This window comes from Alternaria arbusti (assembly GCF_024043155.1).
Source record: "Alternaria arbusti strain BMP 1465 chromosome Unknown scaffold_4, whole genome shotgun sequence".
Classification (NCBI taxonomy): Eukaryota; Fungi; Ascomycota; class Dothideomycetes; order Pleosporales; family Pleosporaceae; genus Alternaria; species Alternaria arbusti.
In genome coordinates, this window is record NW_026249944.1 from 1,800,666 (window position 1) to 1,813,876 (window position 13,211).

A 13,211-nucleotide genomic window follows, 5' to 3' on the forward strand; every position below is an offset into this window, starting at 1 on the left:
GTACAAGTCCACGTCCCAGCTTTCTACACCCACTCCTTCGGACTCTTAAGGACTTCGATTAACCGTTCCTCTCTGCTACCCTTTGCAGGTTCATGCATATACTGCCACCTTGCCGTAAGGGGCAGACTCATAAGAATACTTTCGACCCGAGCACCAGGCGTGTTCAGACCAAAAGCCGTGCCACGGTCGTGCACAAGGTTGAATTCGACATAGCGTCCTCTACGGATCTGCTGCCACTGCTTCATCTCGTCCGTGTAGGGCATGTCCTTCCGCCTGTTGATGATGGGTAGGTAGGAAGGCAGGAAAGCGGACAAGCAGTCCTGAATGAATGAGAATAGTTGTTCCTGATCCTTCTCCGTCTCGTCGAGGTCGTCAAAGAAGATGCCGCCTACACCTCGTGTTTCACCCCGGTGCTTGTTGCTGAAGTACTCGTCGCACCATTTCTTGAACCGCGGGTAGTATGCCTTATCGTGCTTATCGCAGGCTTGCTTGATAGCGCCGTGGAAGTGTATCGCGTCTTCGTCGTAGAGATAGGAGGGTGTGAGATCGCAGCCACCACCGTACCACCATGCGTTTGTGTTTCCCAGCTCATCAGCCGTCTCGAAGTAACGGTAGTTGAGGTGCACGGTCGGTGCGTTGGGGTTGTGGGGGTGAAGGACCATGGATAGGCCTGCGGCGAAGAACTCGAGCGAATCGACGTTGGGGTCGAGAGCTTTGTGGTTGGCGCGCATCTTCTGTATGGCGGCTTTAGGCAAGCGCCCGTATACAACTGAGGTGTTCACGCCTCCCTTCTCGAACACGTTGCCGTCTTGCAGGATACAAGTGATGCCACCACCGCCTTCTGGTCGCTGCCATGTGTCGATCTTGAACTTGGTGCCGTCGACCTTTTCCAGCTCAGCCACGATTTCCTTCTGGTTTTGCTTTATGAATTGCTCCATTCGGAGGCGCATGGGTGATTGCTCAGAGACGCCATTCTCACGCTTGAGCAGGGCATCCTTCTCGGCGATGGAGGGTGCTTCGGTCTTGATCGTGTCGTCCGTCCACTGTGACATGGTTAATAAGGTTCAAAGCAATATTCAGGGTCTCTGTGTACCATGGAGTAGACCAAGGCCCCAATGAAGGGTACAAATAGCAACCGTATCCTGTTCGGCCATTTGCTCGGTGGAGGATTACGCCATTCTTCCAAAGGATCCGGCTTCTCCGGTTTCTTGCCTGAGGGTAGGTCTAGACGGCGTCTTGGTGAAGCGTGTAATTGTCTATTGCAGATGTGATTCGGGCGTAGTGTTCGTTGCGGCGCATGGCTGTGGGGAAGCTCGAGAGCTCTTGAGATGCGGAGTGAAGATCGGAATGGACGCATGACGGGCGTGTGGAATCTTGAGAAGACGTTCACCGCGTGAAGATCATTGGAGGTATGTGATAGTCGCGAATTGATTTATATCAAGTCTGTGGGAGAAAGTCGGTGGTTTGGAAAGTTGACGTGCATCACACCACGGTGGGCGCATCATCAGTGGAGCTCCTCGGTACTCCTACTAGCGGTATCGGTACCTGCATCATGCAAATACGGCAAACTTGCCGTTACAGACAACGAAAGTGAGGACGCGCGAAAGCGCTTACTTTGAGTTGTACTGATTTCGGCTTTTGACGGGCTGAGTGCTCAAAGACACATGTGCACCTATCTGCAAACGCGCAGCATGCGGTAGCGAGGGTTCGTTGGCGGTACTCGCTAGGTAGGGTGCGCACTGCTACCCAGTATCCTGACGGGCATCTCACGGTGCATAAGAAGTACTCGTTCGCGCTGTCATAGAAGGCGTCTGAAGAGATAGCTACGTTGCTATGAGCGGCAAGGTGGTCGGACGCGCTAAATGCCTGCCAACGCGCGTGTCCAACGCGTCGACTTGGAACGATGGAATGATGCAGCCTACGTCAAGTTCAAGATAGCGTCACGGCGCATGCCTACAGTGGCGGTGCTCAAGTCGATGGATGACTCAACCTTGGATGCGTCCGGGAGACCCAGGTCATGGGAGCTTAGCAAGTGACTTGGTGGGCGAAGCGGTCAGCACAGCCATAGACGAGAACCAGGTCGCTCTTCACGGGTGAAAAGGGCTGCATTCGCATGACGAAAGAAGGCTGATTGCACTGTCTCTGATTCCCAGAGAGCACTTGGCTGGCGCGTGAAGCGTTGGTCGTCTGTTGCATAGGGCATGTGCATGGATGGTGACTGACTTGGGCGTTGGTTAGGTAAGGCTGGAAGTGATTCGCCCCGCTCTGCTGCCTGCCCTTAAACTCCCACACCGCCCGCACCCTCAGCGTCCTACATCTCCACCCGCACCACTGACAAAACTCCCGCCTGCTCACTCTACACACTCACATACACTACCCATCACTCTTACACATATCCAAGATGCGTTCCAAGTTCAAGGACGAGCACCCGTTCGAGAAGCGCAAGGCCGAGGCGGAGCGCATTCGCCAGAAGTACAACGACCGCATTCCCGTACGTTTGCCTCCTGCCTGTTCATCTCCCTCACTGCGACAGCAGCTAACAAGGCGCAGGTCATCTGCGAGAAGGTTGAGAAGTCGGACATCGCGACCATCGACAAGAAGAAGTACCTGGTACCCGCCGACCTGACCGTCGGACAGTTCGTCTACGTGATCCGTAAGCGCATCAAGCTGTCACCTGAGAAGGCCATCTTCATCTTCGTTGATGAGGTTCTGCCGCCTACCGCCGCGCTCATGAGCTCGATATATGAGGAGCACAAGGATGAGGATGGCTTCCTGTACATTACGTACGTAATCCCTTCGCCGCGCAACGCGATGCAGCTGCTAACAACCTTATAGGTACTCCGGCGAGAACACATTCGGCGAGGCCATCTAGGGAGCTCACTCCATCCCGCATCCCCTTATCTATCGGTTATCAAGGCCGCGGCGAACTCACAGGCGTTATCGGATCACGGGTTTCTTCATTATTTCATGGCAACACTACACGGGCTGGGTGATGGATCGGTATTCTTGATCAGCGATTTGGTGCGACGGCAGACTCCTCGGCACTCAGCACTAGGCAAACATCATCTGAGGATGAGGCGGATCAAGCACAATACAGCAAGAATGCATTCCGCTGGAGATGGAGCTCTACGGATATGACGAGTGGCGGTCGGACAGATTGGCTTTCTCTTTTGCGCTGTACCTGTAGCTTGATCATCATATTTCAGCCCAAATGCACCAGACTTAATCCAAGACGACTGTCTTCACATGACCCTATCTGTGACGTCTCGCATGTATCCCGTGAAGCGCTATCTGTACCTGACAAGGCAGCGTGACTTGCGGCTCCTCCGGGCTGAAACCCATGACGCCATCACCCGCCTCACCAGACGCCTAACCGCCTCCATACAACCAGCTGCATGCAGACTGGATGCACAACATAGATAATCAAAGCGACATGAACTGTTCTAGCACCTTCTGAAACAATGACATGCTTTCCAAGCGGCTTTTGACGCGTGCTTGCCCAAGTAGTCCGCATGGCGCGACCGCGGGCGTGGGGAAGCTCCAGCTGGCGGCAGGCACGGACCACAGCAAATGCAGGTGCAGTGGATCTTTGATGTACGCGATCTGAGAGAAGCTGATCGAGACACCGACGTGAATTTTTGGTCTTGTCGACTTGCACCTGCAGAACTATCGTTATTCCCTAAACAACCCACTACTTGTTCGCAATCGGATCACTTCCGGAAGACTATTCTGAGACCCCGCAGTTATGGCGGCCCAGTACATCATATCAAAGTGCGCCTTCCCCTCTCGTCGACCTTGGACTTAGAGACTAACAAGTCGCGCAGAAGTCTCGACCCTCTTTTCGCCATATCCATCGGTCTCGCTGCTGCCTTCACACGGATAAATCGCGAGGAGAAAGAGAAGGGCCGGACCTCACAGGAGAGCATAGACGTGTTGAAGAGGAGATGGAATCTAGCATGGCAGGGCAACGAAACGGAGAAGAAGGCCTGAGTGCAAAGACAAAATAAAATAAAAAGAGAGGGAACGAGCGACAATTTGAAATGCATGACATGCGAAGTCGCATGCAGGGCACTTCCACCGAGAGCAGACACTACGATACCCCGCTACATGAAGGATACGAGGAGGGAAGGTCGATTTAATAGGAGTAACCTCGCTACACAGAAGAGTAGGGGCCTCTTCGCTGCGCCATCTACAAGACATGCTTGAGAGTCATCTTCTCCTACTTGGTCGTTACCAACTTCTTAATAGGCTGAAAGATCAAGTGATAGCTCATCTCCAAAGGTTGGAGGAGATAGGACGTCCGGGGCAGTATGGAAGAAGTAACCATCTTGTTCTCTGCGCAATCGCTCTGAAGATGCGAAAGCTGTAAACATGTCACAGGCTTTATGGAAATATGCTTTGAGCCCACTCGAATCTGCTTTTTCTGATGAACAATTGCCAAAACTCGAGTTAATTTTCTACTTCTAGCTAGGCCTGTTCCAGATATCCATATCTATTTGAAGCTTCCTTCCGACACGAATATTACCACCGCAGCTAAATCGCCTGGGAAACAAGCTTCTAAGCCGTCTCAGCCGTGAGTCCAAGCAGCGCAACCGAGCTCGCAGCAAAGACCGGAAAGCGTAGGGAGACTTTGTTGGTCGAAATATGAATAATGCTGTGTACGAATCTCAAGCCGACATAAGCCCACGCCAAACCAACGGCCCTCTTATCCTTTACATCCAAAGGACTCAATCCCAACCACACAGCATGGAACTGAGTAGGTTGTTCGAGTAAGTCGACGTTCTAAAGATGGCCCAGTGTCGCATGGGACCTGATATGGGTGAGAAAGACTCCGCAATGGGAGTGGCGGACAGGCCAAAAGGTATCTTCGATGACCAGTTGTACGACAAGAAGCAATCCGGACAGTCTCTTCGCTTAGGCACCGGGAGTGGGTGACTCTATTGGCGACACACTTGTGCGGGTACAGCTCTTCTCTCGGGGTTTGTCTACGCGGCCACTGAAAGAGCTGTGCAGGCATCATTACCTTTTGCTTGACCGCATCAAGTCCAAGCGGACTCAAAGACGGTTCCTGGACGCTTACTTCATCAATCCTCCGAGGCTACGAAAGAACACAACAGCCACGAATGGGACTCGTTGCCGCAAAGACATCCTCCGTAGCCCAACGCTGGTTGGTCGGGGTCCAGGGTAAGTGAAGGCATGTTAACGTGTGCCAGACAGTCGGTGTACTGACATGAAATCCACGCATTCTAGCTCACTTTTGGAAGGCTCCTAGGTTCGTACTGTGGTATCCCGATTCCCCGAGTGGGGGTTCGGGATCCTCTTGATTGGCCCGATGGTCCTTCCTAGCGGATTCTGACGAATAGGAAGTCATGGCGGAAGTGGCGATATCTCCAAACCTCAGGAAAGTATCACCGCGCCGCGGTAAGGAATTCCTGCCACATGGGAACGGCTGGTTGTACATGACGCTACGAGTCATGGTAAATTCTAGGATCGCGAGCACCTGACCTTACGACGTTACACCGCGGCACCGGGAACATGACGATCATCATTCCTAAGGCTTCACCGACACTCAGATACGAAAACGTCAAAGAAGTCTTACATCCGCCGGTTAAGATATCCTTCTAGGTGCCGAACTCTGTCCGTGTGGAACTATATATGCTTGTAACAGTACGACTGGCAGCCAACTCCAACTGAGACGAACACTGCGACTACTTACCTCAAGATGGATACCTTAGCCAATAACACGCATCCAAAATGGTGGAAAGATCCGGGCATGAAGAAACTCAACTTCTTGCTCCTTTCAAGCTACATAGGCGCCATAACGAATGGCTACATCAGCTCCCTCATCTCCAATCTCATTGCCAACCCCAGATACTTCCAAGACATACAAGGGCTTTCCCATCCGAAGCTACTCGGACTAGTCACCGCTGCCCAGTCCATGGGATGTATCGCCGCGTTCTTCCCAGCACCATGGCTATCAGACAAGTACGGCCGCCGTGTAGGCATCATCTTTGGCAACATTGGAATGATAGCCGGCTTTACGGGGCAGATATTCTGCACAAGATTCGATCAGTTTCTTGGGATGCGCATACTCGTCGGGTTTTCGAGCATTTCCAACACGATTTCATCCTCCGCCCTACTCGTCGAGCTTGCACATCCACGCCAGAGGGCCGTTGCAGGTGCGCTCTTCAACACATGCTACTTCATCGGCTCCATCACCGCGGCTTGGGCCTCTTACGGAGCTTTGAGAATACCGGGTTCGTGGTCATGGAAGCTACCGGTAGCCATTCAGCTGTTTTGGTCGCTGGCGCAGCTGAGCTTGATCATGTTCTGCCCCGAGTCGCCTAGGTGGCTTGTACGACACGGACAACAAGAGAAGGCCAAGTCTATCATGATACGATACCATGCCAATGGACTCGCTGGTGATGAGCTAGTATCTTCCGAATTCACGCGCATGTGCGCATCGACGGCGGCTGAGGCTCAGAATAACACTACTGGCTGGCTGGCCTTGCTTGCTACACCAGGGAACCGCAAACGCCTCGTCCTATCTGTGGTCATCGCCGTAGCTACCCAATGGGTCGGAAACGGTATCATCAGCTTCTACTTGGCGCCGGTCCTGCGAACGGTCGGGATCACAAACTCCCTCCACCAACAAGGCATCAACGGCGGGCTTCAAGTCTACGTCTGGCTCTTGGCCTGTGCAGCCGCACTGTTATGCGAAAAGGCCGGTCGACGTCGCCTCTTCTTGACGTCCACGAGCCTAATGTTGGTCTTCATGGTTCTGATAACCATCTGCTCAGCCCTCTACTCAACCACCGGCTCCGCATCTGCAGGCTACGCCGTCATTGTATTCCTCTTCCTCTTCTTCGGTGGCTACGTCATTGGCCTGACACCCATACCCATCCTCTACGTCAACGAGATCTGGCCGAGTCATCTCCGCACGAAAGGCACAAGTGTGTTTTGGGTATCGCAAGCCGTGTCTATTACTTTTAACCAATTCGTGAACCCCGTGGCGATTGACAAGATTGCTTGGAAATACTACTTGGTCTATATTGGTGTATTGGTCGCGGTTATCAACTTCATCTTCTTCTATGTGCCGGAAACGAAGGGCCTGTCGCTGGAGCAGATTAGTAGTATCTTCGATCCTGTACAGGATGTTACTGTTGAGCTGTCGGTTTCTGATGTTAGGAGGGAAAATGAGGCGTAGAGGATACGTGGTGCGAATCTGGGTCTTTCCGGTCCATTTCAGCGTAACGAGGCAACGACAAGAGAGGCGGATGAATGTAGTCGAATCAATAAAAATATAGTTACAGATTACGCGAGCTTATCCAAAAGCCTAGGAGTGGGTCTTCGACAGACCATCAAGCTGACTATAGGCAGTCCAAATGCGCTGGTCCAGAGGTCCGGGGATCTTTGTCAGTTTGTAAGCCTGACAGAGGGTATCCCAAGAGCTTTGATCCGTAGATTCGGAAGTCTTTGGCCGTTTCTTCGGATTCTGTTCCTGACTTTGCACATCAGATGCCTCCTTCTTGTCCTTACTTCCATCTGTCTTCTTGGTATCTTTCTCCTCGACTTTCTCATCTTCTATCTCATCACTCTTTCTCTTCTGACTCTGGTTCCCTTCCTTCTTCCCCTTCCTCCATACGACCCCGACAACGCCAGTTCTCTCAGGTGGCTCATACAGCTCAGCAACTGGCCCTGGTCTATTGGGTAATCTTTCGTATATTAGAGTCGAGGCCTCAAAATCGGTGCCACCTTGGGTCTCCGGATTATGAGTGAGCGGGTGTATGTCGTTTCCTGGAAAAGGGAAGAGATGGTTATCGTCATTGATAAAGTAGTGTTTTATTGGTGGTGGACTGTCCTTCTTCTGTCTGCCTTTTCGAGAACAGGTTGTCACGCATGCGGTGTAATGACCCGCTCGTGTGAGGTTGCCTGAGTGAATGATCTTGCCGATGAGCTTGTACCGGAGCTGTGAAGACGGAGGACTGACGTGCGCAGTGAGATCGAGCTCGTTGGGGATGATGATGGGATGCGTATTCTTCATCGGCCGACTTTGGTCATCCTTGTCGAATACTTGGTCTCCATTCTTGTCAAAAGTGTTCAGTTCCAGGTTAATTCGAAGGTACTCGGGTGCGGCTTCGATCGTTTTGAACTTATTGACATCTCCCGTATGATTGCAGGCTCCGCATGTTACCGGCATATCTTCAATGTCCAGCCATGTCGAGTTTACCAGGGCAGTTTGCAGATCAGGATGGTTATGGCCATTCTTTGCGATCATGACGTTTGAGAAGCCAAGGTCTTTGGTGATGTTGTAGTCGCCGATGGAGTGGAGGTGTGTACAACTGTCATGTGTACACCGCATTTCTTCATGCCGGGTCAGAGTGAAGAGGTAGTTGAACTCGTCCAGTCGTTGGTGATTGCTGTTGAGAGAGTCAGTGATCTACACAGGGGTGGATAGGAGAAATTACTAACCCAGGAGCAATACTATCTTTACACGCATTTAGCAACCTCATCAAGAACTCATCAGAATCTTGCTGGCCAGCAGCGTTTCTCTTGCGGCTAACGCGGTCATTGCGGGACTCGTTGTTAAGCCTTCGATTCATGAAAGCAATCTCTGATTCTCCCTGCGCCTTAGTGAGTCCAGAGGAGCTGGGGGGCTCAGTGGACCAGCGTCTAGCCATGGCGTTCAACGCTTTGACGCTAGGACGTGTATGAGTGAAATCCATGGAAGGATTGTTTGCATTTTCCCGAGCATTCGACCAGTAGTCCAAGACAAAAGCCTTTACCAAGCAGGCTACGCATTGCTCAATGCTTTCGCCCATTCTAAGGAGCACTTGGTCCTCCGTTTGATTCACCGGTAGATGGCGATTCGGATCGTTTGCGCGACAAGTCCAATCCGCGCCCAGAGCTGCATCGTTATGCTGCTTTATCCAGTTGCAGAACTTTGGAAGATGGACGAGGTTTTGCAGAACGCTATTCATGTAGCAAGAGTTTCCCGAATTGCCAATGCCGCGGGGCTGCTTGTCGGAACGGCCTTCTGGCCATCTTTTGCTGATTGCATTCGTAACTGCAGGTCTACGAGGGTTCCTTCCACGTGGTAAGCGAGAGCGATGACTTCGAGGAGGAGGTGTGGGTGGAAGATGCATAGGGACAGTGGCTGCTTGGCGCCGCGTAACCGGAGGCATGTTGATCTGATGAAGTCGGTAACGGTAGACGATGTAGTAAATTGATGCGAGATGGCAATAGTCTCATGAAGATGTTGTTTGGATGTGACGACTTCCCGCGCGTCGATAGTTCTTCCATCTCTTTTGAACTATGTTTGCACGGGCGACAATGAGTAGCCTTTCTCTTTGTTCTGTTGTCGAGCTGGTCATTGTGAACCTTGCCACCAAACGGGCTTATTGATCTTTGGACAGGATACCTCAAAGAAAGTGAAGGTGAAAGGCAATATGTGATGTGTGAATGTGTGAATGTGACTGGATTGGTTTCCTAGAGTTGTTAATCTTGGCTCATTCAACGTCGACGGCTAAATCGGAGATGACCTACATGTATTAAGCGCATTGCAGTAGATAGCGATGCAGCAGAGTGACTACATTGCTATCAATAGATCATCTAAGTTGATGTACCTTTAGACTTGCTTACCCTTACCTTTTCCCTTATATTGTTCCTCTTCGTCATCCTCCTCCATTCTCCTCTTCATTTCTTCCACCGCTGCTCTTTCCCTCTCCTCCCTCTTGGCAGTGCATTCATCCAGCAGTTCCTTCATCTTCTTCGCTCTCTCTGCATCACTGAACTCCTTCATCCACTTCTCGTTCATCTCTGTTGCCAGCTTAATATCCTCAAGTTCAAACTCGATCAAGAGAGTGCTTGCGGTGGGACTAGGTGTACTATCTTTGCTCACGGTAACGAGGTCGTCATCTTCAAGCCCAGTATTCCACAAACGACGACGGGGTTTCGCGCCAAGGTGACCAGCCTCTTCTGAGATACAGTCTCGCTCACAGCATTGTAGTCGTAACAGTAAGTCTTTTATTCGTCTTCGTCCCATATTGAGCATCATGGTGAGCCTTGTCGTTCTGTAGTGCGAACCCCCAGATCGAAGCTCGAAGTTCGGCAGGTAGCTTGGGGAATAGATGGAAGGTAGCCGCCATGATGGGCTGTTCATAGGGTTGCGAAGAAGATAATGCGCCCTTCGGTCGGATTGGAGCCTGGTCTGGTGCGCGCCGGTCATCGAAGTTGCACTTTGGTTAGTTTTGTGAAGACGCGTGAATGGGATCTACTGTCATCGGATTGAATAGGGGCAGACCGTTCGCGCGAGACAGCGCGCGTCGACTGCTGCAAATCCGCCAGGATCTTCTAGTAACGCCATGGCTCGAGAGATATGTCGATGTATTTGCGATGCACGACGCGCAAGCGAAGTAGACGCGTCGTGACCCGGTGGGTGCTTGCCCACACACGTCATTACCCAGCCATCTTTGTATCCAACCAAATCGGGTTAGCTCTTAAATCAACCCACCATCAACGTGGGCAGCCACTTCCAGTACATCAACATGCTCACTCTTACCAGTATATTCATGTGTGCAAATCCAATCGTGCCATTTATGTACCGTCAAGTTGTGACGCAGATCACCAAGGGCCACCCATGCTCTGTGGGTATCCACCGCCCCTTCCCCCATGTTCAAATCCACGGTGCGACGGCAACACCGCACTTTGTCCGCCATGGAAGTGACCACCACCATAGTCTTGACCTTGAATATGACCTTGACCCTGACCACCAGTGTACATACCTTGCGCTGGCATCTGGCCAGGCATCTGCTGCGCATACGCAGCGCCCTGAACAGGACTCGGCATAGGCCCCTGTGGCATTGGCATTCCTCTTCTAAAGCCTTGCTGCGGCATCTGCATCTGCTGCTGCTCAGCCCTATTATATGCCAGGTGCGACCCCCTAGTCTGTTGCGTATTCTGTCCAAACCCATACGTGCGATTCGGTTCCGGCATCGCAGCCACCGCAGACACATTAGTTGTAGCCGTCTTCCCCACATCTTTCGGTGGATTCAGCGCAAACCCCCAGGTACCCTCCCTCAACTTCCCCTTGACGAATCCAACTTTCTTCGCCACACCCTTGGGCATCTTGCTCTCGTCGCATCCTCCAATCGCCCATTCACACGCCTTGACAACCGCATTCCACATCCCTTTCTCCGAGTCTCCGAGCACAGGGTTACCTTTCTCCTGTCTTACGCGCTCTAGCACGGCCATCATGAGGCCCTGGACGCGGTTTGTGACTTTTTCGAGATCCTGGGATGACTGTGGGATGAGGATGTGGAAGGTCGCTGGGCTGGTGGGTCGGATTTGCGACTTAGTGAAGGCGATATTGACGGGCGCTGCGGTGTAGCAGTCTTGTGTGGAAGCAGAGGCGGGACCGACTGCTAGTCTGGCGAATGCAGGGACGCCTGCGCCGTGGGCTAGAAGGGCGAATGGGCTATCGGCTAGCTGAACAGCGTGGTGTATGGCTTCGTCTTTGCCGGCTGCGCGACACTTGCTCTTCTCGTAATTTTCTTTGCTCACGCACATTCTTGCCCAGTGTTTCGCTTTACCCGCATCGAGGTGCTTTTGCACCATCTTGACTGCGTCACTGCCGTACCTGCCTTCACTCGCAGCGCGGAGCCGGAATGCAAAGGTAACGAGCTCATCTTGCGCTTTGTGGAGGTGAGGCCGCGACAGCGAGGTAGGAAGGAACGTGTTGATGTAGTAAGCGTAGTAGTACACATACGTACCGAGATACTCGAAGTTAAGCATCTGACTAGGTGCATCGAGGAAGACAACGGGTATGTCCAGTTTCTTCGCGAACTGTTCCAGGCGCTCGAGATCTGGCAGTTTGTTCGCTCGTCCAAATATCGAAGGTGCTATTCCGTCTGCAAGGTTGAGGGATCCCGTGATGGTGATTGCAGATAAAGCGGATCGTAGAGGAGATGTTGTCATGTTGATCCATTGTAGCAGGAAGTGCAGTACAGCGCCGTGATGCCAAACTATCTTCTTCAATCCGCCCATCTTCAGTACCTGCTCGACAGCCGTGTTGACTCTCTTCACTGTCTTCTCGAGCGCCTCCTGCTGTCCAGATAGAACGCCGTTATCCCATCCCCTCACTATGACAATCTTGCTGAACACCGCCACGGTGCCTTCGAGATGCTTCTTGCCATCAGCTCCAGTCAGATACTCAACCAACTGGCAGATGCGACCGAAGTTGTTCCTACTTCGACTCTCTTCAGCAATGATTAGCATACTGCCATCACTTTCGTTCGCGCCCTTGTTCTTGCGCACGCCGAGGTCGCACAGCTTGGCGATGACCGAAGTGAGCTGGAGTAGGCTGTCGATATCGGAATCAGTCTCCCAGATGTGAAGGACACCTGGGGCGCAGACCTTTTCGAGAGTGCTCTTGGACGCGGCAGCGAAGGACGACTTGTACTGATCTGGCATCGACTGCACCGACTTCTTGAACGCTTCGAGATCGCTGGACCACGGGCCATTGAAGGACGTCATCTTCTCGGAATAGCGATGCTTGCGCCGATGGCGAGAGTGCGACCGAGATCTGTGACGATGGGAAGAGGTGGCGGGACTGTTGGGAGGCTGTACAGAACGCCCAGTGTTGCGCAGCGGCTGGTTTGGAGAGTGGCGATCGATGAAGCGGTTGAGGTAATTCATTGAAGGCCTGCTGTTGTTATACTCATCTTTATGTACATGGCGAAAGGTGACAGTTGGTGGTTTGTGCATGTTGCCCGAACGCGGCGTTGGCTGTTCTGGATGTGAAGGAGTATGTGAAGACGGACCTGCAAAGTAGACACGTGAGCGCAAAGATGGACGCTTCCAGCAATTGAATACAGTGGAAAACGAGGATGGCAGCGAAAGTAGTGAAGTGACCGTTACGTGGCCAACGGCGAAGTGACAGCAACTATAATGTTTGGCCAAGGTGTGGAGGAGGAGTGATGTGCAAAATAGATGATCGCAAGCACCAGGGGCGGCAACAATTCGTGTCGCATTCTACAGAAATATCAAAGTAGAAGTATACATTGTATTGTATACTACCTACTTACAAATATGTAATACTGTGTATGCAGGAACCTCAGAAATGCGACACGGCTTGTTGCCGCCCTAGTGCAAGTGTGCATGACCTTACCACCAGAACCTCATTGAATCTAGAAAATCATAATGTAACCGCA

At 52.0% G+C, this 13,211-nt stretch overlaps 5 protein-coding genes across 5 annotated transcripts; 2 read left to right on the top strand and 3 right to left on the bottom strand.

The window, feature by feature from the left end:
* Positions 1 to 23: 23 nt before the first annotated feature.
* On the bottom strand, positions 24 to 1,357 carry HEM13 (Coproporphyrinogen-III oxidase; the record flags this gene model as incomplete). The annotated part of the gene is made up of 2 exons (XM_051444803.1): positions 24 to 1,043; positions 1,094 to 1,357. The coding sequence occupies 2 exons, from the start codon at positions 1,355 to 1,357 to the stop codon at positions 24 to 26; spliced, it is 1,284 nt and encodes a 427-aa protein (XP_051304428.1).
* Positions 1,358 to 2,401: 1,044 nt separating this feature from the next.
* Positions 2,402 to 2,872, top strand: ATG8 (ubiquitin-like protein atg8; the record flags this gene model as incomplete). The annotated part of the gene is made up of 3 exons (XM_051444804.1): positions 2,402 to 2,491; positions 2,551 to 2,783; positions 2,836 to 2,872. 3 exons carry the CDS (start codon positions 2,402 to 2,404, stop codon positions 2,870 to 2,872), a joined length of 360 nt encoding a protein of 119 aa, XP_051304429.1.
* Positions 2,873 to 5,722: 2,850 nt separating this feature from the next.
* Positions 5,723 to 7,207, top strand: J4E86_004262 (uncharacterized protein; the record flags this gene model as incomplete). The annotated part of the gene is made up of 1 exon (XM_051444805.1): positions 5,723 to 7,207. The coding sequence occupies one exon, from the start codon at positions 5,723 to 5,725 to the stop codon at positions 7,205 to 7,207; it is 1,485 nt and encodes a 494-aa protein (XP_051304430.1).
* A 129-nt stretch (positions 7,208 to 7,336) lies between these two features.
* Positions 7,337 to 8,681, bottom strand: J4E86_004263 (uncharacterized protein; the record flags this gene model as incomplete). Its single annotated transcript, XM_051444806.1, has 2 exons — positions 7,337 to 8,420; positions 8,473 to 8,681. 2 exons carry the CDS (start codon positions 8,679 to 8,681, stop codon positions 7,337 to 7,339), a joined length of 1,293 nt encoding a protein of 430 aa, XP_051304431.1.
* A 1,942-nt stretch (positions 8,682 to 10,623) lies between these two features.
* Positions 10,624 to 12,534, bottom strand: J4E86_004264 (uncharacterized protein; the record flags this gene model as incomplete). The annotated part of the gene is made up of 2 exons (XM_051444807.1): positions 10,624 to 10,739; positions 10,785 to 12,534. The coding sequence occupies 2 exons, from the start codon at positions 12,532 to 12,534 to the stop codon at positions 10,624 to 10,626; spliced, it is 1,866 nt and encodes a 621-aa protein (XP_051304432.1).
* Positions 12,535 to 13,211: the final 677 nt, after the last annotated feature.